The 26574-nt window shown below is 38.8% G+C and overlaps 1 protein-coding gene across 3 annotated transcripts in view; it reads right to left on the bottom strand.

The window, feature by feature from the left end:
* The window catches only part of CNST (consortin, connexin sorting protein), an 84266-nt gene that overhangs the window by 36684 nt on the left and 21008 nt on the right, over positions 1–26574 (bottom strand). Inside the window, exon 2 of one of the 3 annotated variants that reach the window (XM_063082769.1) lies at positions 17185–17700. The exons of 1 other annotated variant lie outside the window; for it this stretch is intronic. In XM_063082769.1, the coding sequence (XP_062938839.1) occupies positions 17185–17557 (373 nt within the window). In that variant the 5' untranslated portion in view covers positions 17558–17700. The remainder of the gene's footprint in view (positions 1–17184; positions 17701–26574) is intronic. One more of the 3 variants, XM_063082770.1, reaches the window with a different exon arrangement.

Genomic DNA, 26574 nt, shown 5'->3' with positions numbered 1-26574 from the left:
GTAGAGCGCTGCGCGGCGACGCTCCCGCCGTGGGTTCGGATCCTATATAGGACTGACCAGTGCACTCACTGGCTGAGTGCCTGTCACGAAAAAACGATAAAAAAATAAAAAATAAAAAATAAGAGCACTGAGTTTTTGGAAGAAAGATATTAGAAAACCAAACTCCATTCACAACTTTTGTAAAAATATTTTCTTTGACCAAAGTGTTGAAGGCCCCTTTTACTACATTGAGGCTATATCAAATGAAGAATCTGAAAAAGTTATACCATTATTCAGAGATAATTACTGAAACAAACCAAACTCCAGCACTTCCCTTCAGAGTGAACCACCTTTTCTCTGATCGTGTTTTGTCTCGCCGAGGCTGGCAGGCAGGAATTGTTCGGTGGAAACATAGCTACCAACACACTCAGAGTGAAGGCATGTGCAGTAATTGTTCTGTGGCAACTTGTGGTATGTCAAATATAAAACAGAAGTCCTTTAAACACACTTTAAAATTCAGCAAAAATGAGATAGTATGGTGTAATAATTGGTCTCCGAGTCTGAAGCCAGACTGCTTAGGAACGAATCCTGAGAGTGTCACCTGTTAACAATATAACACTGGGCAACTTACTTTATCTCTCTGTGCTTCAGATTCCTCATCTATAAATTGGGGCTAAATGCAGTACTGCTTAATAAGGCTATGGTGAGGACTAAATGAGATAATCCATATAAAGCATATACCACAGTGGCTGGCATACAGTAAGTACTCAACACATGCTCAAGAATTTGTGTTTTAAAACTCAGCAAAATACAATCAAATTATGCTCTGTATGTCCCTAACTTTGAGTTTGGAGTGCTATGAATTGTTTTGGTGTTTTTTTTTTACACATAACACAAAATTTCATGTTTTAACCATTTTGAAGTATACAATTCAGTGACATTAAATACATTCACAATGTCATGCAACCATTGCCACTATTTCCAGAACTTTATCATCATCCCAAACGAAACTCCAATCCATTAAACTCTAATTCCTCATTCCCTTCCTGCCCCTATAAACCCCTATTCTACTTTCTGTTGCTATGAATTTAGCTATTTTAAGTACTTCATATAAGTGGTATCATATAATATTTGTCCTTTTGTGTCTGGCTTATTTCAATTAGCATGGTGTTGTCTAGTCTCATCTATGTTGCAGCACATGTCAGATTACCATCACTTCTTAAAGCTGAATAACATTCTACAGTATGCATATGGACATTTAGGTTGTTTGGGGTATTGTGAATGATGCTGCTATGAACCTTGATGTACAAGTATCTGAGTCATTGCTTTCAATTCTTTTGAGTATATACCTAGAAGTGTAATGAGTGGATTATATAGTAATTCTATGTTTCACTTTGTGAGGAACTGCCAAACTGTTTTCCTGGAACTCTATGATTTTAACTCTATCTCAATCACTGAGATTTCAATATTTTTGCTCTTTTTTCTCCCTCTCTAAAATGAAGATAATATTACTTCCTAAAGATTAATTAGTTGATGTTCCTAAATCAACAGTATCCTTATCTAAAAGATACCATTATATAGAAATACAAAATAGTAGTATTCATCCAGAGCCATTCAATTTAATTCCATGCTTCTGGGCACAGTTCTTGCTATTGGAAGCCCTAAAATTAAAAGGCCTTGAATGACATAGACAAAATGGCAGAATATGTAGCCCCAAACTTTCATGCCTCCATGGAAATATCAAAAAAACCCAACCAGAACTGACAGAATCAACTTTGTCAGAACTCTGGAAAACAAAGGTATTCAACAAACTAACTGTCCAATCAACAAAAAGACAATTGTTAGGAAAATGGAACAATCTGGTCAGACTCCTTTCGCCTCGGAGCCGGTTCAGGGCAGTTCCATAAACATCGTGCGTGTGTGTGTGTGTGTGCGTGTGTGCGTGTGTGCGTGTGTGCGTGTGTGCGTGTGTGCGTGTGTGCGTGTGTGTGTGTGTGTGTGTGTGTGGAGTGAGTGCACCCACATGGCACCTCTTTGGCTGGTGTTTACTGCCTCAGGTGCCTGCCCTGCGTGGCCATGTTTTTCCAGACCTGCAGCTTCCAAGGTCCGTGTGGCCAGTTGCCTAGCTTATAGACCTACGTGAAGGGGTCTGGTGACCCAGCCTGGCGTGGAGGGGTCTGGTGACCCAGCCTGGCATGTGAAGGGTTTGTGACTCAGTCTGTGAATGGGCTTGAGGGGACTGGGAGCTCCAGACCCAGCCCTAGCTCAACCATTGGCCCAGTCGGTGCAGGATTACCAGCAGATAAAAGAGCCCGACAACTAGTGTGGTCGCCTAGCTTTACAGTTGGCATCATGAACAGGAGTAAGAGCTAGACAACTGGCACTGTGAGGATTCCAGGTCTTAGCCATAGCTTAGCAGTAGCCAGACAAATTGGCGTAGTCAGCAGGATTATGACAGACAAATTGGCGTAGTTGGCAGGATTATGCCACATTTGGTATAGCCTGTGACAGGACTCTGAGCAGGTACAGGAGCTAAAAGCCCTAGGAAGAAGGAGGAAATGTGGCTATTTGTGAATATGCTGTGTCCTATGGCCACCTTTCTGTTGACCGGGATCTGGCTGCTGCACACTGTACTGCAAGGTAGCATAGACTAGGTACTATACCAGAAAACCCCTTGGGAGGGGGAAGAAATGTGGCTGTGTTTGAGTGTGGGGTACCCGGTGCCAATTTTCTGCTGACTGGAGCCTGGCTTTTGCTCACTCTGCCGAAAACTCATCAAGAACTGAAGCGGAAAGCAGAGTTGGTGGTGGAGGATGTGCAGCTACTGGCAGATTCGAGGCAGAAAGCAGAGTTGTTGGAAGCATGGATAAATATCCTGGACGACGACGTGCAGTGACTGGTCACTCCTGCACCTCACACCAGGGAAGATGACCAACCCAACTGTAAGTTGGGGGAAGCCATGCATCTCCAGGCACGATCTGTTGTGCATGAGAAATTGAGGCATGAGCAGCCTATGAGACCAGACAGACAACCGACGGGCAATCCACAGGTGACCCAGTTCACTACCTATGTCCTGTATACCTATGTCCTGAACTGGTTGACTTGGGGAGACAGTTCAGGCAGAAACATGGGGAGACCCTGGCTGCTTGGCTGTTGTGGTTATGGGACCTAGGGGTGGACAGTGTAATGTGCTCTGGTGAGGAGATGGAGAAATTGGCCTCCATCACCATGCACCCGTTCCTGAGACAATAGCTGCAAAATAGCTGCAGATATGCACTGGGATGAAGTAATCACTCCTTGATGGACTGGGTGAATGCAGCTGCCCGAAACGTGTGGGCAAATGCTGGAGAACTGCCCAAGATTGTTAGTAAATGGCAAACATGCCGAGTTAGTTCAAATAATTTGAGAGCTGGGGATGCGGCAGTCCATGTTTAATGTGAACAGTCGTGGCCTCGGCGATGAAAACTTTACAGGCAGCACGAGAGACATAGTGCTGCAAAATGCTCCGTCAACATCCTTTGGGTCACTGATGGCTATACTAGATCCATACACTGGTCGTCCTATACATGAGGTGACAACCATGATAGCCAGAATGGGTGAAGTAGAGGATAGCAGACAAATTGGCAACGTTGGCAGGATTACGCCAGACACAATGTAAAAATGGTAGGAAAGCTTGTGGCATTTAAAATGGCCCCTGCCTTGTCTCCTCCCCAGCTCCACAGCCATCCTGAAGACAACAGCCCATGTTCCCAGTGTGGGACCCTGATCCTTGGTTCTGCAGGGAGCAAAGTAGACCTTACCTGAAAATCATTGTGTTTGCCTGTTCTAACATGTCCAGGCCTACCTGAAGGACTGACACAAGGTGTCTGCCTATGTGTCGCCCAGCTCAGAACCCATTCAAAGTGGAAAAGCAGCAGGCATTGCTGGAAAATACTGTCAGGTGATCAAAAAACCCACAGCCAACTGGGGCAAAAAAATTATGGTTGAGTGATAAACCATTTAAAGATAGGGAGAAAAAGCCAGGAAGAGTGTTTCCTTGAGAAGTCAGGGCATTCAAAAGCACTTGTGTATATTTAGAAAGTCACACACATGTCTTGGGTAGGCCACACGCTTAGAAAAGACCTGAAAACACCCTAAGCTTTCACCAATGGATGATATATAAGCTCAGTGAAAGCAGGGAGTAAAGGCTGATGCAGAATTATAAACAGCCTGGCTAAGTGTTCAAGGAGTGCCTGAGCGCAAAGCCAATCTGTAAAGACTGGAAAAGGAACACCAGCTAAGACTTTAGCAATCAAGAACAGAAAACTCTGAGCAAGGGGGAGAACCTGATTTCCAGAGATATTACAATATAATATTCAGATGTCCAGTTTTCAGTAACCAAAAAGTCAAAAAGCAAAGAAACAGTATAGTATGGCCCATTCAGAGGAAAGAAAAAAATTGACAGAGAATATCCCTGAGGAAACCTAGACATTGGACTTATCAGACAAAGAATTTAAATCAACTGTTTTCAATATTCTCAAAGTCATAAAGGAAACCATGGATGAAGAACTAAAGGAAATCAGGAAAACAATGTATGAACAAAATGAGAATATCAATAAAGACAGAAATTATAAAAAGGAATGTGAAGTTAGTGTTTAATGGGTACAGAGAGTCTGTTTGGGGTAATAAAAGTTCTGAAAATAGTGTTGATGATTATGCAACATTATGAACACAATTAATGCCACTGAATTGTACAATGAAAGGGTAAGAATGGCAAATTTATGTCACATATGTTTTACTGCAATAGAAAAATAGTGAAAGAAAAACGTACCTTCAGCTCTATGATTTTATGTTAGGATTCTCTGAGTTACTGCGTAACCGAATTCCTCAAACTGCCTGACCCATTAATCCTGACGCAAATCTTGGCCATAATTTTGGAAGAAAGATCAGAAATAAATTTTAATACATGGTTTATGTAGTTCCTCTGCTAGACTCTCTGTGTCTTGCTCCTTTTTTCTCCCACATGTCTTCACTCTATGGTTCTGGTCAATGCCATGAAAATAAAGAGGAGAGTGTTCACATTTAAATATATTCAATTGTTGGCTAAATACATTGAAGTGGCAAAGAGGAAATATCCCTCGTTTTTCCTCAACACTAGACACGAGTATTATGAGTGAGGTAAGTTTGAAAATGAGCCAACTTCCTTCTAACCTGACCTGGGGTCAAAGGGATGTATTATGTAACTAAGGCGTAATTACCACTTGCTCCAAGCGGCACATTCTCCCATGTCCTCAGGTTGCAGCCTCTGCCCGTGGTTAAGAGCTTAGGCTGGAGTCCAGCTGCCCTGTTAACCTAAGGAAAGCGACCTGACTCAATCTATTTCCTCATAAATTAATGGCAAAGGATTAAATAAAGTAGCATAAAAAGTACACCCAGAACTTAGCAGGCACTCGAAGTGGTAGCACTGTTCTGAGTGTTGGGTAAGTGGTTTCAATGTCAGTACAGGGATGGAGAGACAAAATAGCAACTGGACTTTAAGTGGCACCTTGAAAATTACTATGAATAGTGCAGGACTGTTTCGAGGGACAGTGCTCAAGTAAGGCAAAAAGATCAAATCTTTCATTAGCTAAGTTACTTATGTTTTAGGTGTTTTAGTAGGAATGGGCAAAATGGCCATCATAGCAGACTCTGAAGGACAGCAACATATACATCTTCAGAAGAATACTGTATTCTTATTTTCCTTTGGGGTAGATGCCACAAAGGGCACTTTTCTTGAGTGGAAGGAGCAAGACCTTTTCATAACTTGAGATTTTTTGCTTGCTGAGCTCTTGAAGAAGCAGAGCTATAATTACTCATTAGAAATTTGAATAAACCACACTGAACCACTGCCTGGATCAATAAACCTACCTTAGTACTATATTTTCTCCTTTCTAATAAAAGCCTCATTAAGTCAGACAGACACACTTGTCTGAGTATCCTAAACTCACTATTTAGATTTTACAAATACACAGTAAATCTGCAAAAGCATTTTAAAAAAATGAACTTCATTAAACTCAAACGGAATTTAACAAACACATGCCGGTGAGAACTTCCACAGGCTGTTTAAGGTCTCCCCATCCCCTGGATTACAAAAGCAGGTAACCCCATGGGCACTTACACTCTTTTTACTACAGCACTGAACAGCTATTCCCTCAAATTTCACCACTTTCTAGAGTTTGCTCCAGGCTGTTTTCATTCCATATTCATGGCACAATTAGTACACATAAATAGTGCTAGGATTCAGTCTTAATTATGTAGAACATGCCAATTAGCACCAATGCTTGAATTTCCTGATTTTCCTCTTAGAAGTTTGATCAGACATTTTGCACTTTAACACAATTTATTAAAAACTAAAAATATGCAAAGAATTTGCCCAAGCATGCCATTAGTTATGCTAATTCTTAAACTTCTTATCCAGGTCAACAGACAAGTCAAGCACCAAAGTTTCAAACGCAATTGATACAGTATTTTTCCATTAGAAGTACACTAACTTTGGGGATCCAATCAAGATGGCGGAATAGATGGTCTGCAGCGCCATTCTCTCCCACAAATCAACCAAATTTACAACTTTAAAAATGTAACATCAGCCAAGCCGGGGCCACTGGAGCTCAGGGGAAGAGGAGGAGAGACCTACAGAATTCATGAAGGGAGAGAAACCACGATGAGAGAAAGAAAAAGCTGCTTTGAGAGCTTCAGGCCGCAGCCGCTTTAAGGCTCCAGCTGCTGAGTGCACAGAGCAGGAGATGGCAGGAGCCACAGCTGTGCCCTCCAGATGGAGTTACTTGGAAGCAGCAGGAGAGAAGAGGGCCTTGGCAGCCCCCAAGACAGCAAGACCACTAATAGGGTTCTTGTGGACCCATGCAGGAATGAGGAGCCAGAACAGCTGAAAAAGGGGAGCCATTTAGAGGCCAGTGAGTCAGCACAAGGGACCAGCACAGGGCCCGTCCCATAGGAACTGTCTGCAGCACGGGCGGTGCGGGAGACATGCCCACCAGGAGAACACTGGGGCACAGCATGGACAGCTCATCTGTCCCCCAATGAGCACAGGACCACTCAGAGGAGACTGGTCAGGAATGCAGAGTTGCATGGGGTGGAGTTTGATGAAAAAACTCAGGCCCAGATCAGAGATTCTACAGAACACAGATACACCGGGTCTCTGGAGAGCCGGAAGTACCTATAAGATCAAACATTAAACCCCGAGCTGCACAAAAAGCCTTCCCTAGGTAAACAGCAGCAAAGCAGCAATTTAAACAACCACACAGCTCAAGTACTGGTTCCCACAGGAAGTTCCCCCATGTTAGAAGCAAAGGATAAAAAATTATTTCCGGGCCAGGCACACCACCAGCACCTTGGGGTCTGCCTGGGAACTGGAGGCTTGGATCTGGGGACCGGACCCCACTCCCACCTCCAGGCAAACTGTACCAGTGCCTCGGGGCCAGTCTGGGGACCTGAAGCATGGAGAAGGGGACTGGACCTCTCTCCCACAACCAGGCACACAAAGCCAGCACCTCGGGGCCTGTCCATGGTCTCAGGGCATGGAGAAGGGGACCAGACCACCCTCCCACAACCAGGCACACCACGCCAGCACCTTGGGGCCTGCCTGGGGACCCAAGGCAAGGAGAAGGGGAATGGATCTCTCTTCCACAACCAGGCACACTGAGTCATCACTTCAGGGCCCACCCGGGGACCCAAGACATAGAGAAGGGGACTGGACCTGTCTCCCACAACCAGGCACACTGCACCAGGGCCTCAGGGCCTGCCTGGGGACCTGAGGCATGGAGAAGGGGACTGGACCTCTCTCCCACAACCAGGCACATCAAGCCAGCACCTTGGAGCCCACCCAGGGACCTGGGGCAAGGAGAAGGGGACCAGACCACCCTCCCACAACCAGCCACACTGAGCCAGTGTCTTGGGGCGCACCCAGGGACCCGGGGTATTGAGTTGGGGACAGGATCACCCTCCTACAACCAGGCACAACATGCCAGCACCTCAGAGCCCACCCAGGGACGTGGGGCAAGGAGAAGAGGAATGGTTCTCTCTCCCACAACCAGGCACACTGCGCCAGAGCTTCAGGGCCTGCACAGGGACCCAAGGCATGGAGAAGGGGACCGGACCTCTCTCCCACAACCAGGCATACCACGCCAGCACCTTGGGGCCCTCCTGGGGACCCGAGGCAAGGAAAAGGGGAATGGACCTCTCTCCCACAACCAGGGACACCGTGCCAGCACCTCGGGGCCCGCCTGTCCCAGAGGCATGCAGAAGGGGACTGGACCCTCCTTCCACACCAGGCACAAAATGCCAGCACCTTGGGCCCACCTGGATACCCGAGGCATGGAGAAGGGGACCGGGCCCTCCTCCCACAACCAGGCACACTGCGCCAGTACCTCAGGGCCCACCAAGGGACCCAGGACATGGAGAAGGGGACTGGACCCCTCTCCCACAACCAGAGGCATGGAGAAGGGGATCAAACACACCCCACATCCAGGCATACCGCCAGTGCCAAGGAGCATGCCAAAAACAGCACCTCCACGTGGGTGGCCCACCACAGCCACCACAATAACCATGGCTGCTGCAAAAGCAGCTAGACACCACAGCCACCACACAGATGGTCTGCCAACCACTGGAGTGCATTCACACAAGAAGGGTCACCAGCAGAGACAAAGAAAAAAAGAGGATGTCTCTCTCCACAAAACCCATTTCAGAATGACAGAAGAAGCATCTGCTCTATGATAATATTGGGGGACCTAATCACATCTCTCAGCATTGGACAGATCATCTAGGCAACAAGTTGTATCCATTATTCTTTCAGAGGAGAGAAGAAATCTAGGGTAATTAGAGGGGGTGGGGGAGGGAAAGGGGGAAAGGGAGAGGTTGGACAAGGGGCATAAAGAATAATTACAATTTGTAACAATATATATGCTAGTAACATTGATTTAGTCAACATATCTCAATGTTCAACCCAAAAAATATGTATAATTGATTTTGATTCAATTAAAATAATAATAATAATAATAAAAAAGAAGTACACTAACTTTGCTAATATCAAAATGCCTAAATTTTACCATATTTTCCAGTACATTCCAAGCACACTGAATTTATCAGCTATCAAATATAAAATATCCCTAGTTTCTCTAGGATAAATAAATAAAACTGTCAAATTTTACGTGACCTTATAAGGAAGTATATGATCTTCTTATATGTCTGAAAACACATATATTTTGTTTCTTCAACAGATATAAAGGCAAACATTTACATTCAAACCTTAAAAATACTATCTATTTGTGGAAGACAGGGGAGAGCCTAATATCCAAAGGAAACCAGACTATGAAATTTTTCTTTAAAAGGGTCTTCCTCTCCCTTAATATTCTATAATTCTCTAAAAGCTACAGACATCAGGGATGGATGGTTCGCTAGTTGGTTAGAGCATGGTGTTTTAACACCAAGGTCAAGGGTTCAGATCCCTGGATGGCCAGCTGCCTAAATAAGTAAGTAAATAAATAAATAAGTAAAAGCTACTGACATCAGAAATTGTCTTTGGATCAATGGAATCATATGAGAAAGAAAGATTTAGAAAACCAGTAGTTAACTCTGGACTTTCAATAAGTTAAAAGAAAGGCACAGAAAAACACATTTAATGGCATTTTATTATAATGTTTACATAAAGTTATGTTACTATCACATTCCATTACACCAGTAATCTTTAAATTTTGCGGAAAGTACTATACTCTGTTTCTTCATATTGCCAAATCAACTATGACCACCTCCTGCTTTTTAACAGTTTTACTGAGATATAATTCACATAACATATAGCTCACTCACATAAATTGTACATACAATTAAATGGCTTTAGTGTATACAGTGTTGTACAGACATCAATGCAATCAATTATGGAAGTTTTTCATTATCCCAAAAAGAAACCCTGTATTTTTTTTTTTTTTTTTTTTAGCTGTAATCCCCAATCCTCCATTGCTCCCAACCTCTCCAGCCCTATGCAGCTACTGATCTACTCTTTGTCTGTATGGATTTGTCTATTATGGACATTTCATAGATGAGAGTACTTCAAAAAGTTTACAGAAAGATTCATATTATATTTCAATTCTATTTTTCCGCGAACATGAATTTTCTGAGGTACTCTCATATATGGCTTCTTTCAGTTAGCATGTTTTCAGGGTTCACCCATGTACAAGGGTACCTCAGAAAGTTCATGGAAAGATTCATACTATGTATTTTTCCATGAACTTTCTGAAGTGCCTTCATATGAGTACTTCATTCACTTTTATTGCCAAATAAAATTCTTTCTAATTGTTTTTCCTTTTAAAAAAATACACAAGTACAAATAAAATTTTATTGGACGCATATACACTCTACCTGCTTTTGATTTGTGTGGTTGTATTTTTCAAATGCTCTCTTGTGTGCTTTTTCAAAATTAGAGTCCTATCATTTTAACCTTATTAAAAAACAAAATACCAAAAAAACTTTTTAATCAACTGTAGCTTGACTCTATGAGTGATGCTGAAAATAATCATTTTAAACAAATGAAGACATCTACTCTTTTTAGGGATCATAATCCAGCAAAAAATTGGAGTAAAAAGAAAAACAAAAGGAGACTACTCAGAAAACTATTTAACATCAGGCTTTTAATATTGACTTTAATAGTAAAAAATGAGAAGCCAAAGTCCCTTAACATCCTATCTAAATGTATGTTTCCGTTAAGCTGAGTCCTATGGAATCAATAACAAAATATTCTTAAATATTCTTAAAAATAGTCTATAAAATATTCTTTGTCTTAAAATAAAGACAATTCATCTATGTTAATATATATGTAACTATGCAAATACAAACCTTAACTTCCTCATTTGTAAAAAATTAAAGGGCTAGAGTTGGTCATTTTGAAGGCCTTTCTAGCTCTCCCAAATTTGTATCTGTAGGCAAGATCACAGACCTGAGGTCTAGACCACCTACCTGCCTGGTCAACACGTCCACTTAGGTGTCTAAGAAACCCCAAACACTTGACCCAAAATCACAACATTGTCTTCTGCCCCCTTCTTCCCAGACCTGCTCCTTCCTTTTCTCCTTGTATTCCTGTGTCAGTAATGGCATAATCATGCATCCTGGTACCTAAGCCAGATAACGGGAGATTATCTTGGACTCTTTTTTCATATGATCCAATTGTCATTTCCGTCTCCTTAATAACTTTGAATCCACTTACTTCTCTCCAGCCCTACAGCTACTCCCCTCAGCATCCCTTGCATAGATTATTCGAAAAGCCCCTTAACTGGTTGCACTGCCTCTACTCTTGCATTGCTCCAACCCATTCTACACTTCAGACTGAGCAATCTTTCTCAAAAAATGCAACTCGCATCACGTCACTCTCTTGTTAAAACCTATTGGTAAGTCCCAAACTGGTTATAACATAACACAAAAAATAATTTATAATTTGGACCTCGTTAATCATTTTTTTTTTTGGTGGCTGGCCAGTACAGAGATCATAGCCTATACCATGGTGTTATCAGAGTCACGTTCTAACCAACTGAGCTAACTGGCCACCCCCTGGGCCTTGTTAATCTGAGCTTCAATCTCTCTACTGCTCTATTCTTTACTATTTCCCCTCAATTCACTCTTTCCCTTTATTCTCCCACAGCCAAACTGAACATTGACAGTTGCCAAAATACAGGATATTCTCTTCTCGTTTTCTAGGCTTTAGTCCATGGTGTGCCTATTACCTCTAATGTCCTTCCCCTCCTCTTTATCCCTATCTCCTTTACTTAACTAGCACTTATCTGTCCTTCCTCCTGGAAGTCTTCTATAACTATCCTAGAATGTGTACTTTCACAGCCATGTGCTTACGCATGACTTCCAAGTTGCCAAAGGTTTGGCATACAAACTTTGCTCTCTTGGTTTAGAATACAAACTGAAAGGGAGGTTCACCGGCAGTTTTATAGTGCCTCGCATACAATGCTCATTAAATATCTGTTGACTAAGTAACTCTGTATGGTTCTATAAAACAAAGTAATAAAGAATTTTATAATGTGTAGAATTCTTCTTTTATGTAAAGTCATCATCTAGTCTATCTTAAAGTCTTTCTGTGGCAGACAGAATAATGGCTCCCCAAAACGTTCATGTCCCAGTCCCCAGAACCTATAAATAGTTTAAATTACATTGCAAAGGGGAAATAAGGTTGCTAATCAGTTGATCTTTAAAAAGGGAGATTATCCTGGATTACGTGGGTGGGCCCAACTTAACCACAAGGGTCCTTAAATGTGGAAGAAGGAGATAGAAGAGTCAGTGAGTCAGGGATGAGATGTGAGAAGGTCTTGACATGCTGCTGCTGGCTTTAAAGATGAAAAACGTGCTACAAGCTGAGGAATGTGGAAAGCCTCTTGAAGCTGGAAAAGGCAAGGAAGCTGATTCTTCCTGGCCTCCAGACAGGTATGCAGCGCTGCGAGGGTATGTATGCTCCTGTACACCACAGTCCCCATCAATCCTGACTATCTCAATCCTTATCAGAACTACCAGTACAGATGCTACCCAGCTGACTCTGCTAGGCATTCAAGTTTAGAGGCCAGCTACAAAGGTTCTTCGATGGTTGAAGCCAGATTTTAAAATACAAATATGTCTGGGGGATTCATATTTTATGTCATTACCAGTTATTACCTGACATTAAACTAGGAGGAAACTGGAAATGTGTTTTTAGGAATGCACATTAGGGGAGATGGGCAGGGACAGATAAGCCTGAAAAGATCTCAGGAGATAATAAAGGTACTGACAAAAGAGGTAAGATGGATTTAAAGTCAAATTAAATTAATTTCTTAATTTTGCCGAATGATGCTCCTAGTCACACCACTCAAAATTATCTTGTGACACACATAAAGACAACTGCCATCTAGAAGCACCTATTTTATGCTGGGCACTTTACAAAGTGCTTCATGTAGAGGATTGCTCATTCTAAGGACAATCCTGCAAGATATGTAGGATTGACCCTCCTTACACATAAGGAAAGAGGTTCAAGGGAAATAAATTCCTTTTCTAAGATCACACAGGTAGAAACAGGCAGAGCCAAAATTCAAACCCAAAGTCTTTGCTCTTCTCACTACACAAGCCCGACTCCAGGCTACAGATCATTTCCGAGGTTGTTTTCCTCTAGCTTTATGCCCTCTTTGCCATCTCCCAGTTGGCCACATTGTGAAGGTCTCCAGTGGAGCAAGTCATGGTACTAATAATGCCAAGTCAATTCATAAAAGTCTTCCTTTCTCAATTTCCATGTGCTGCCTATCTCTGGCTTCCTGCCACTTGCTGAACTGTTTTGTCAAATGCTTAGGTACTATGGTGACTGGTGCTGAGTAAACAACTAATGTTGTTATGGCAACCATAAAATACACAATCTGAACTTGTCTCTTACAAACATATAAAATTTATGGGCTGGTGGTTGCCAGGGGCTGGGACGGGGAGGGAGGAATGAGGAGTGACTCCTGATGAGTACATGGTTTCTTTTTGGGGGGGATAAAATATTCTGGAATTAGATACTGGTGATGGTTGTACAACTTTGTGAATATACTGAAACCACTAAATTGCATGCTTTTTTTTTTTTTTTTTTTTTTGGTGGTTGGCCAGTATGGGAATCTGAACCCTGGACCCTGGTGTTATTGACACCACACTCTAACCAACTGAGCTAACTAGCCAGCCCTGTACACTTTAAAAAGGTGGATTTTATGGTATATGTATTTCATCTCAATAAAAAAAAAAAAAAAAAAACCCTGTGGCTACAAAGAGTCAGATATTAGTGAGTATTGAGGAAGATGTTGAGAAGTTGTAACACTCATATATTACTGATGGGAATGTTAAATGGTACAGTTTTGGAAACAGTTTGGCAGGTGCTCAAAAAAGTTAAACAAAGTTATCATGTGATCCAGCAAATCTACTCCTAGCAATATATAAACAAGAGAAAAGAAAACATATGACAACACAAAAACTGTACACAAGTGTTCACAGGAGCATTATTCATAACAGCCAAAAAGTAGAATTAACCAAACGCCCACCAGCTGATGAACATATAAATGAAATGTGATATATCCATACAATGGAATATTATTTGGCCATAAAAAAGAATGAAGTACTAATACATGCTACAACATGGGTGAACCATGAAAACATTATGGTAAATAAAGAAGCCAGTCTCAAAAGACCATCTACTGTATGATTCCACTGATATGAAATGTCCAGAGTAGGCAAATCTGTACAGAAAGAAAGCAGATTAGTAGTTGCCTAGGGCTGGGATGGCTCAGGGGAAATGAGAAGTGACTGTTAATAGGTATGGGGTTTCTTCTTGTGGTGATAAAAACATATTAAAATTGATTGTGGTGTTGGCTACACAACTCTGAATATACTAAAAATCACTGAAATATACACTTTAAATGGGTGTATTGTATGTATGTGAATTATATCTCAATAAAGCTGTTAAAAAATTCCTGGGCTAATTTCCATTAGTTTTTAGGATAATATTTACCTACAGCTAAGTCAGTTCCAACTACAGTGAAAACTTGATGAAATGTACCTTGAAACCCTGTTTAGTTAACTATATCAAGGAGATTCAATTCTCTTAAGGAAAAAAAAAAAAAAAAAGCCAACTGGATTTCCCTGGGGCTAAGTGCAAGGTTTTAGCTTGTCTCTACAAACGCTGCCTCCAGAAAAGCCTATAAGTAGTGACATATTTCCTAATATTATTGCCCTATTATTGTTTCCCAGTACTAGCCTTTGGATACATGAAAAGTTACTACAAATTAAACTAGGTAAGGGTACGTAAGAGTGAATACATTTACTCTTTCAAAAAAGTATCGCAAGAACACCTACCTACAAAAAACTTATTTCTGGTTTGGAATTAAATATCATCTTTTATGTCATTTCACATTTAAGAAGTTATTCTATTATTAGAAAAGTACTCATCTACAAAATGTTGAAACTTTCTTTACTTAGGATCTGAGAATTTAACAGTAGAAAGGAGAATAAATATGTCCATATCCAGACCCCCATGCATAAACTCTCTGCATTGTTAATTTTGACATGGAGAATGGAAGCAAGATAGGAAATATTTAGAGGGCTTTTGCAGCACTCCAGCTAGGGATGATGCTGAACTACAGCAGGAGAGAGACAGAAATAGACAACTAGAGACATCACAGGAAGATACAATCACTTGAACTCGGTGACTGGATATGTACTGAGAGGGGACAGGCTTACGCGATTTGTTGGATGGAGTCCCAGCAAGTAAACCCAGAGGAAATCTCTCCAGGCAATCGTAAAGCTTTCCACTACAGGTCCCTTCCAGGTTTAGAAAGAGATGATTCTACTCCCAAAAGAATCCTTCCATTCAGTTTAAAATTCTTTTGCCTACTCAAACTTATCCTTCTTTTAGTTTAACAACACAACTTGAAAGACAAACAAAAATGTACCCCTTAAATATAAAAAGCTCCACAGATGCACAGAGGTGAATTACCAAATTTTAATCAAGTATAAATTATACTGTCTCTATTCAGAAAAAGGAATTTTATAGATTGAAGTGGATGAACATCGTCATTACACAGTTGAAGACACTGAAATACAAAACGGTTCAGCCTCACCACGTGACCTAGACTCAGATGTAGGATTTAAACTTAGGTTTCACAACTCCCGATTCAGTTTTCTTGTACTCGTAAACCCGCTTTATATAAGATATATAAAATAATTTTAAAAATAAGCTGTATAAAGATTATTCCCAAGTTTTATAAATCATATATTTCAAATGCATTAGGGGATAGTCATTCCACACATATTACCACTGTTTAATAAATACTAAGTGACTTTAAATTATACAATCACACCTAAGGAAACTGGAATAAGGACATGGCAGGGAGGAGTAAAAGGACCCATATTCTTGAAGCTATGACTGACCCTTATACCCAACTAGGTATCAGTTTTCAAAAATGTCCCATGATCAGATTAGGCAGGCAATCTGCTCTTGAGTGACAGTTATAGACAAAATCAATACACACACACATATATACCACCGTATACAGAATAAATCACTTTATACATATACATCTCACTGTATACATCATTTGTTTACCCTTAGATCTTTTAAGAAAATGCTTTCATATCCCTTGTCAAAAATTATTTTAAGTCCACTAAGGAAAAGACAAAGGGATATGAAAAGCCAAAATTATAAATTACATTAACTAGAAAGCCAAATTATGAGTTACATTAAAAAGTTACCAAATTACCATGTTGAATGAATAAGGATTAATTTGCAGAAACTGGATTTTATATTTTACTGCAAATAAAATAATACAATTAAAAAAATAGGATATGGGCACATTGACTATACTTCTAATTAGCCAAAGAAGTAGAAGACAGAAGATGAGAGGAGACACTCAACTTTGTTCACTAGAGCTTTATGCAAAGACTGCTGGCTTGGGTAAAGTGATGCTACACTAAGGAACCCTGTCTAGGACATACCAGAACTCTCTAGTCCCACATGTTTCTGATCAAAAATAACCAGAGGTTGCCTTTTCCCAAGGGTGCTCTGTGACTCAGGCAAAAAGCCCATAGTTCTAAATTTTAACTGCCAAACTGTATACCAAATGAGAAATACTCTGAATTACTTTGTAACCAAAGTGATACAGATAATTAAAACAAGGCGTCTTACTCAACACTGGTATAAAATGTACATTAATATATGTTCATGCATATTATTCACGTACTGAGTGAGATGGAAAAAAGATTCTATAAAGAGGCCATTGTAGCATAAATTCACAGGTTAGAGATCAAAGCCATAGTGATGACAGAAGGAAATTTTTAAGGCTGATATTGGTAGAAAATAGTCTAATTTATAAAGGAAGGAGACTACATATAATTAAAGTACCTAGCATAAAACATGTACAAAGAATGACAGCACCGTTTATTATATAAAGGACTGGGAACAGCCATAAGGAAGCAGTTAAATAAATTATGGTGCAGCCATACAACGGAGCACTGTGGAGAGACGTATCACATGTGTGGGATACCACACAGTCGAATTTACATGTGCTACTGTGGAACAAGCTCCAGAATAAATTAAGAGAAGAAAAGCAAGATGCAGGAGAGTATACAAAGTATGGGATGGGAAGGAGGTTTATTTTTAATTAATTAAAGAACAGTATAAAATTTAAAAAAAAATACCTGGTGGTATCTTCTTAGCAGTGCCTTTCTTGTTTCTTGCACTTCTTTTTCCAGGTATTTTTTGGTCCTTTCCCAAGATGGCCTGTCCATCTTTGGGGTCTTCACAAGGAGAGTTTCCGGGGTTCTCACGTGCAGCTGCCTCGCAGCTCAATGTGCAACTTTCATTGTTGTTAAGACTGTCCTGCTCAGACACTCCGGGTTTCCCCATTGCACTGTCACCGCTGCTCAGATGCCCATCCCCATCAAGTTGATTTTCATTTTCATCTGATGCAGAAGGCAAACGTGTTACTCTCCTTTCCACGCTGTCACCAGGAGGATGCCCAGCTTGTGGTTCTATCTGCAGATCACATGTAGGAGTATCGCTGTCATCCATTAGAGCATCCTTTGTTGAACCATTTAAAGTTTCATTAAAGTCCTTCCATGTCTACAATTTCAAAAAGAAAAAATGCTACTTTCATTTTCTAACCTCTGAATTCTCAGTGACGTTTGATTTCCTTCTTCTCTTGGGTTATTTCACTGTAAGTAGGAACAGAAGGAGATGACTGAAGTTCATTCCTGCTCCCCTTACCCACTTGCAACCCCGCCCCAACCTCACCTAGTTCTCCCCTGAATACAACGGTTCTGAGCCTTGACTGCTCATTAGAATTGTCTGGGGAGGCTGCACAAATCTATACTAGACGCACTAAATCAGAATCTCTGAGGATGGAGCTCGGGCACTGCTAAGTTTTTTTAAGTTCTCTAGGTGATTCTAACGTGTCGGGTTGGGCCTGCTGCCTTAATGAAATACATTACTGATTAAATAGATTATCTGCTAAAATCAATCACTTATGCTATCTCTGGACACTCATCAGACACGTAAAAGCTAGTTATGCCAGTCAAACAGTAGCAATATATGCAAATAAAAACATTTAAAGATATTTTAAAAATTAAATTTACATGTGCTATTGTGGAAAGAAAGGCATGTGGGGGGAAAATTCAGGTAGCATATATTTACACTATCATTATATCTTTTACTTCTTAAAAATGAATACCTTGGAATTATCAGCAAACTCCTTTTAAACACTTAAAGAAAAAAAAAGGTTATGATTAACTCTAGGCTACTTAGCACAGAGTTGGAAAAATCTAAATCTGCTCCAAGGATACTGTTGACATATTTTAAAGATTTACAAAATAGACTGCAAGCCCTTTATCAGTCATCTTTCCTCTCCTCTTGTACTCCAAAAGTATATAACATTTTAAGGAAAATGATGGGTAATTCTGAGAAAAACCTCAGTGAGAGGACGTTCAAAAAATTCTTCAAATTAATACAAAGAAATGCTTACTCCTTAGGAACATGTAAATAAAGTAGAAAATAAAATATTAACCCTATATTAACTGTATCATATTTTCAACATATATTGCAACTGGAATATTTTATTTGATTCAGACATAAAAGTATTCCTTGGCAAACATAAAAATATCTAATCTGGCTGGTGTCGTTTTCCTTAAAATATACACTACATGTCTTACTGATCCTGTGAGACTGGTAACATCCTCAGCTGTTTTCTAATCTAAGTAATCGAGAGGTATTCTAACATGTATTTGCAGTTGAAAGTATAGTTCTTCTTTTACCTGCAAGACACAGAGGTCACATTCCCAGGGGGACTTAGAAATAGAAAGCAGTCTAGAGAGTACAAAACAATAATAATCACCTCCTGTTGAGTCTGTACCATGCATCAGAAACTGTGCCAACTACTTTATATACCTTATAGTCCTCAAAACAAGACAGACACAGGGTATTCATACCGTGTTTTAGAAGAATCTGAGGCTCAGAGAGGCAAAATAAGATCATATTCCTGGAAAGAAGTGGAACTGACGCTCTTTCGCCTTGTGATTTTCTCTTGCCCAAGTGCTTTCGTGTAGTGAGATACAGGTGTACCAGAGGATTGTATTGCAATAGGTTCATTTTCTGGTACACCTGTATTTCACTACACAAAAGCACTTGGGCAAGAGAAAATCACAAGGCGAAAGAGGGCCATTTAATACACATTATTTTAAAACATGCACTAAATTGCATGGGACCCGGGGGTTATAAGTAAAGTAGAAATTGCATTCAAAGTTATTGCTTTACCTAAATAGTATGGCTCATAAGAGTCACTGTGTCTACAACAATTCCCAAATAGAAAAAGTGACACACTGTAGTCACTGCTACAGCACTGACTCTGGCATATTTTGCCTTTTAAAAGCACAATAGTGAGCGTTGCCCAAGTTTCCAGGCTCTTGTGGCAAAATAGCATTCCAAATATGTACACTGCAGAAAAGTCATTTGATGTGTAAACTCTGCAGCTGAAGAGTTTCAAGCAAACATATTGAAGGGGGCTTATGCAAAACACGGGAACCCACAAAACTGAGGGGAAGAAACTTTAAATAAACAAATTATTTAAAGTAACAGGCTAAGAAAAAGAAATCTACATTTTGTCAAAAGCCTGACCTCAATCCCAGATAGGATTTAGCTTCATTTTTCATACATCTTAATAGATGTCTGATGAGACTGAACATCAGATGTTACTAGCATTTCAAAAACTGACTTACAGGAATAGTTAAAATATACAACATTACCTATTTTTTTCAAAATGCTTTGAGGAGACTATCACTGCCATTTTTCTGTAATTCATACAAATCAGACTTAAATACTATATCCAACCCCAAGTTTAAATTTGGTGATTTACGGCCAAACCAAAATTTAAATAGTTGACAATCCAATAAAGTATTCTATTAGCTTTAAATTCAAATTTGTCTACTCCTAGTCAATCGGTTGGCTCAGTTGGTTAGAGTGCAGCCTTGTAACACCAAGGCCAAGGGTTCAGATCCCTGTACTGGCCAGCCACCAAAAAAAAAAAAAAAAAAAAATTCAGAATTGAGAAAGGAAGTCACCACACCATATGTTTATTGTGGTCATTACATACCACTTTACATTTAGTTTACCACCTTGCTAACTAGATATGTTCCAATGCCACTTATATCTCATTGTTGAATCTATAGTTGATTTATTATCTTTGTTTTGGCATATGTACCTATAAGCAATATTCAGTATACCAGCAATCAAAAGTATGCCTCAGAGGAGTGATTTTCAAAAATTTTACAACTCACAATAAGAAATTCATTTCTCATTGAGATCCTGTATATAAAAAATATATACATATATGTAACTAAAATGAAGGTTGTGCAAAACTTAACACATGTAAAGCACTTTCATAGGTTTTCCATTCCATTCAATACTATTTCATATATTTTAAAAATGCTAATCAATATCCACTTGATTGATTTCATATCCCACAAATGAGTGCTGACCACAGCAGTGTGCTATAAGACAGCTTCTAGGAATTAATAGTATGTCAACCTGAGGACCAGCAAAGGTTGCAATTATCTCCAAATTGTTTTCTGAAAATGATGTAGAACATATGAAACTCAGATATACACTTCACTTAAAATGTAGTCCTCATAATTTCAGTACAATAATGTTACGCTAATTTATATCATTCTTCTCACCTTAAAATGTAGCCAAAATACTATCCTTGATTCAGGGTTCCTTAGCTGACACCTTCAACTGTCAGTTAAATTCTATAACTATGCTATCCAATATAGTAGCCACAGTCACATGTGGCTGCCGAGTACTTGAAATATACACACACATTGAGGAAGTGAATTTTTCATTTTATTTAATTTAAAAAATGGATATCAATTTAGTTATTGAAAAACTTAAGTATGTTTGGAGCAATTTGGGTATGTGAATCTTTTTCACCGGTAAATTTTATGCAATTGAAATACAGATCAAGCAGTTCCAATAAAATTTGTGCTCCAATTGGGATGTCCTATATTTATAAAATACACATATTTCAATGACTTAGTATAAATAAAAAGAATGCAAAAGAATTAATAATGCAAATTTTTGATTACATGTTGAAATAATATTTTTGATATACTGGGTTGAAGAAGCTATTATTAAAATCAATTTAACCTTTCAAAAAGTGTTTTAACTTGGTTACTAGGGAGAAAATTGCATATAGGCTCACACTATATTTCTATTGGACAATGCAGCTCTCTCTATGACACTGCCTTGACAGTGTGACAGCAGCCAAAGTCATGGCTCATGGTGAATCACTCCATTCCAATTCTTTCTTGCTACAAGTTATGCTGTAGCCATTTCCTGGCTATAAACAAACATTATTATTGTAATTAAACAATGTAAATATTTATTGAAGGAAATATATACTATATTTGTATGTATTTATTTATTTCCTATTTTCAAATGTAAACGCAGGATCATGCCATTACTTTTTTTGGTAGTTCCCCATACTCAAAATATTCCTGGCACTTTATAAAAGTTGAATAGTAATTATAACTAGTAAGACAGCTTTTCAGTAATCTTTCTTAATACTTGAATTTCTACATAACAGTATATTACAAAAGTAAAACAGATTTTTAAAAAAAAATTTTTTTTTGACCGGTAAGGGGATCGTGACCCTCAGCACGGTGTTGTCTGCACCACACTCAGCCAGTGAGTGCACCGGCCATCCCTTTATAGGATCTGAACCCGTGACCTTGGCACTCCCAGCGCTGCACTCTCCTGAGTGAGCCACAGGGCCGGCCCTAAAAATATTTTTTTAATAGGAACAAAATCCTCAATTTTTTAATGGGAAAAATCAAGTCATAGAAAATTTATGCTATAAGGTAAGCAAAGAAGATTAAAATGTGGCAAAGTATGTAACAAAACTACAAGAATATAAAAGGAAAATCAAGAAAAATAAATGTGAAGGTAATGATTCCACAGGAGAAAACATCAAATATGAATGTTTATTTTAAATGCAGAGAAAACACTCTTAAATATGAAGAAATTAACTGAAACTATGCAACTCATACTCCCAAAACAACCTTGGGGCAGATAAGCTGAATGAAAGAAAGCATAATTTGTTTCATTTTTGCTCAGTCCTCCTTTTCATAATGGGGCTCGGTTCAAGATAGCTTATACATCCACAGGGCCTTTGTGTTCAAAATCCATCACATAAATGGAAATGACAGGTCAAAAGCCTCATTGTGCGTATTCCCACACAGTGCAAAGATAGTCACCCCCCCCCATACACAGATATGTACTTGTTTTACTTAAAGAAACAAAATAGAAGCAAATCGTTAAAACAGTATGAGTTCAAGGACATCTATCTCCAGGCATCTAGAAACATGAAATCTTAGCAATTCTAACAATTTTTTCAATTAGCAAATGTCATTAATTAGACATTTTGCCTACTTCATGGTGACTGAATTTATGCTTCAAAGTGTTTCTAGAAATTAACAAATTCTACATCACTTTAAGATAAAGCGTGGGCAGATCATAGCACAGGAAGTTACCAATAGCAACACAAGCATTTTCTTCAGTTAGTTTCAGAGTTACTAACACTCATTTCCCTAGGCCAATACATAAGGCTTTAAATGCCTCTTTTTTTGTAAAACATACTGCAGTAATACTTCTAAGCCACAACCAACAGAATCTACAACTTGAAAATACTTCTTGGTTCAGACATATCCTCATGGGAACTGTCTTACTAATTTTTAAACTTTAAGCACTTTGCTACACGACTAGTGACATAAAGCAATCTACCTATATTTTAATCATTAAATATACATACAAAACTATATATATTATTTTAAAACATTAACTTTTGAAAATATAATGGCAAAGCAAATAATTTATTAGAACTTTCCTTTAAGAGGCCTGACCAAATAGTTTGTATTTTCTGAATAAAATGCTAATATTAATCAGCAGTTATTGTAGATTTATTGAGTATTAGTCTTTAAAGTTTGTTACATATGTATATTTAATCCTCACACAAGTCCTACAAAGTACCTCTATGGTTATTTCCATTTTTTACAGAAGGAGCCAGCAATAGAAAGATTAAATAAAGAGGTTCAATATCACATTGCCAGTATGTGGCAAAGTCAGGATTCAAATTCAGAGCATCTGACTCCAGAGCCTGTACCAAATAATCACTTAACCGTTATAATTACTTTTATATTGATTTTTGAAACCTACTACTCAGATGTGTATGCTGTAAACACCAAATTGCTACCTGTAAGAAGACAACAGCATGAACAATTTCCAATATCTTGAAATGTTTTTCAGATATACAGAATTTAGAAAGAGACAGGTTAAGAAGCAAAATAAAACCCACCAATAAGACTCTTCATTTGCTGTATTCCTTAAATGTGATGAACCTATATCCTTAGATTTACATGTTAAGCTATATAACATCCCTGTTAGAAATCATCATCAGGTATTTGACATTCACCCTTGTACATATAGAATAATTTCTACCAGGCAGGTCACAGGTTTTTGCTGAACCAACATTACAGCTAAAGAAGGAATAAAGTGCAAGTCTCCAAACTTTGATAGTGTGCTTGTAATAAGGGACGAAATTGATCATGCATGTACCCAGTATATGTATATTTGTTCATAAATTACATGCACATATACTGTACTAATATATATGTACATATTCATTTTAAACGTATGCAAAAAGAAACCTTAAGAAAACATGAGAGTTCTACTTCTGGCAAGGGCAGACTAGCTCATTTCAGACAAACCCTCCTGCTGGTAACAACTAGAAAAGCTGGCAGAAAGCTTCAGCTTGGAGGCCAAAAAAGCTGAGTAGAACTTTCAGCAGACTCACAGAGCTGACAGAAATGCTGCAGTTCAGGGCCTGCAAAGAAGAGAGGGGCTTTCAGGTGGGATCTAAAAGAGGTACTCTGTAGAATAAAAAGTGAGCCTGAAATAGCCCTCACAGGGATTAAATCCCAGCGAAATCATCTCATTTCTGATTGGATTAAGGTGATCTGTCCTAACCTAAGTAAATCCTCTCTGGAAGAGGGGGGGAAAATCCAACAAAGGCTCAAAGTATTTCCAAAAGTTTTCATCTATAATATCCAGTATATAATCCAAAACAACCAGGCATACATGAGATGAAGTTCTGATTAAAACAAGACAAAACAAAACTAGGGGAAAAAACAGTAAACAGAAATAGACTCACAGGAGATCTATATACTGGAGGGATTTGGGAAACACAGAGAAGGTTTAAAATAGCCAGTGTGGGAAATTGGAATAATAACTGACTTGGCAACTACAGAAGATCGTTAAAGCTACTGTTGATGGTCTACTGAAATTAGTTCAGCTACAAAATCAGTTTCCATTCTACTTGGTTGTACACACTGTCTTCAAATCAATCTCACAGTGCAAATAAATGACAAAGTATCAACTAAGTGGAGAATCTTTTACCCTAACCTTCCACATGAGTATAAAGTATCAATAGGAACACTGAAATTTTCTCACTGTAACAGAGAGTACAATTTTCATTTGTATTCCTGATCTTTATTCTGCACAACACTGATAGTCTTCTTAAATTTCTTTATGTGGACAACTGAATGCAGTTTCTAAAGTCCTTGCCTCTGGTTTATTTCATCTCAAGAAAATGAATTCTTAAAGTCCTGACATATTGTAATTGTACTCAAACACCAGAATTTTTTTTTTTTTTAAAGTGATGGTGCCTCCTTTTAACCTGTCACTTAGATGTCATATATGCTATTCACTAATCTTTTGTAGTTTTGCCTGGTTTAAAGACATTTTAATTCGAAAATGCCACCTTTTGTTGAAGTCAATTTCAAATTTCACCTTATTTCTTGGCAATTTAGGATTTTTCTAACATAGATAAAAGACTAAGTTCTAGTACATATATATAAGACAGTCAATACAGTGACTTACAGAATCAGAAAACATGAATTCTGATGTTATCTCATCTCTTAGGATCTAAGATTCCTCTAAGCTTCCTTCTAACTTTAACATTTGATTATTCTAGTTTAGTTCCCAACTTGTCTGTCACTTGTCTTTTACGGCTTCAAGTCTAAAACAAATAGAACTTTCTAGTTCATTAGGTATGTGAGTAACGATCACTTGTTGTCTAGTTTAAAAGTACAGCTACAGGCAAATTTACAGATTTTCTTCTGCCATCCTTATTGTCTACTGTTCCTCATCTTGAAAAACAGTGATATAATGTTGCCCTCTGAATGGGAACATGATGTCCCTGCCCCACATCCAGGTGAATACAGATTTTGAACTGTTTACGCAATACAGGCGCTAATTCTTTGTCTTACCTCGTGTTCTTTGTAACCAAAAGCAAACATTCGGCCAGCATTAAAGGTTTAATGTAAGGACACTAAACAAAGCAAATAAATCTCCATATGGAAACTAAACCCTGACATCAGAAGTTGCATGCTTTAACTGAGCTAACCAGATGTCAACGTAATCAAGTCGAACTGCCTACTATGAACATGATACTTATATTTACTAAATACAGTGGGGGAAGAGACAGATGAGACACAATCTGTCCTTAAGTGATTATACTCTCAAACTGGCAAATGAGAAAAAAAGAGTTTATACTCTAATAGGAAATGAATTACAAGATATGTCTACAAACCCTGCCCTAACCTTCCTACTGCCCAGAAAATCTTCGCTACAAAGAAGAATGTGACAAACGACAGGCAAGTTCTTTGAGAGTCAGAGGAAGAAAGGTTACTTTTACTTGCGGGTAGGATGTAATGTGTGAATATTTAAGTATATCTAATTATACTGCAGAAAATAAGATAAACAAGAGAAATGAAAATAAATAGGTTAGATAAGGAAAAGTAAATAGAACATATGTCTGCTACACATACATAGGAAGAACTAAAAGAACCAAGGACCACCAAATATTCACGAAGGTATTGATACTCACAAGGTATTAAATCAGCCAACCATCGGTGACATCCATTTCTAGACCTACTATGCTCAACTGCATGGAAAGGCCATTTCAAGAGAAGAAACTAACATGAGCAAAATAAAAAGGTAAGCAAACACAAGGTTTTAATAGCAAATAGCTGAACTTTGGAATGATTGCTCAAGGAAAACAGTGAGTGATGAGACTGATTAATTGAGGTGGGGGTAGATCATACAAAAAAATTCAGACCAATGCTTTCCACACTACCTGTTGTGAAAGACCAACTTTTTTTCACCTCTGTAGGCCATGATCAATTACATTAGTCCCCTTCTTACCCACAGTTTTGCCAAGGTTTCAGTTACTCAAAGTCAACTGCAGTCCCAAAACAGGTGAGTTCAGTACAATAAGCTATTTTGAGACAGAGAGACCACATCTGCATAACTTTTACTAGAGTACATTGTTATAATTGTTCTATTTTATTATTAATCTCTTATTGTGCCTAATTTATAAATTCAACTTTATCATAGGTATCTATGTATAGAAAAAAACATAGTATATACAGGGGTCTGTACTATCCACGGTTTCAGGCGTCCAGTGGGGGTCTTGGAACGTA

The sequence above is a fragment of the Cynocephalus volans genome, chromosome 18, assembly GCF_027409185.1.
Source record: "Cynocephalus volans isolate mCynVol1 chromosome 18, mCynVol1.pri, whole genome shotgun sequence".
Lineage (NCBI taxonomy): Eukaryota > Metazoa > Chordata > Mammalia > Dermoptera > Cynocephalidae > Cynocephalus > Cynocephalus volans.
Note: the sequence above shows the minus strand (reverse complement) of the source record. Positions and strands in the feature narration are given on the sequence as shown.